The following is a 487-nucleotide window of genomic DNA, read 5'->3' as shown; positions in this document are numbered from 1 at the left end:
ATATATATATATATATATATATATATATATATATATATATATATATATATATATATATATATATATATATATATATATGCATATATTATCACCTGAAAACCCATAGTACCTTTAATGGTGAAGTAGAGCTGACATATTTCCTCTGCTTTTCAGTCGAATCCATACAAAATTATTTAATAAAACCAATGATCTAACTTTCTTTCCATTCCTGCAGTCAGAAAAAACTGGAAGCCTGGAACCGGAACCCTGGAATCAGTAAACTAAACCTGAGTTTTGCCGTTACCTATGCAAGAAAAAAAAAACGGCACTTCTAGCAACATTATTCCCTAAATTACAAACGTGAGGTACTACTATTGCAATGAAAACTGTGCTCATGGAGTTCAGCCATAAAAGTTATAACTTTAATTCAATAATTCAATACAAACGAATACTCCAAGCAAATTTCTAAATGCCAATAAAACATATGGACGAAACGACCATCTTGATG

The 487-nt window shown here is 29.6% G+C and overlaps 1 protein-coding gene across 1 annotated transcript in view; it reads right to left on the bottom strand.

The window, feature by feature from the left end:
- LOAG_04841 (hypothetical protein) overlaps window positions 1-252 on the bottom strand; it is a 7606-nt gene extending 7354 nt beyond the window's left edge. The window contains exon 1 of the mRNA XM_020446691.1: window positions 110-252. Within this exon, the coding sequence (XP_020302999.1) occupies window positions 110-163 (54 nt within the window). The 5' untranslated portion in view covers window positions 164-252. The remainder of the gene's footprint in view (window positions 1-109) is intronic.
- Between the last annotated feature and the right edge of the window lie 235 nt (window positions 253-487).

The sequence above is a fragment of the Loa loa genome, assembly GCF_000183805.2.
Source record: "Loa loa unplaced genomic scaffold supercont3.104, whole genome shotgun sequence".
In the NCBI taxonomy this organism is placed as follows: Eukaryota; Metazoa; Nematoda; class Chromadorea; order Rhabditida; family Onchocercidae; genus Loa; species Loa loa.
Note: the sequence above shows the minus strand (reverse complement) of the source record. Positions and strands in the feature narration are given on the sequence as shown.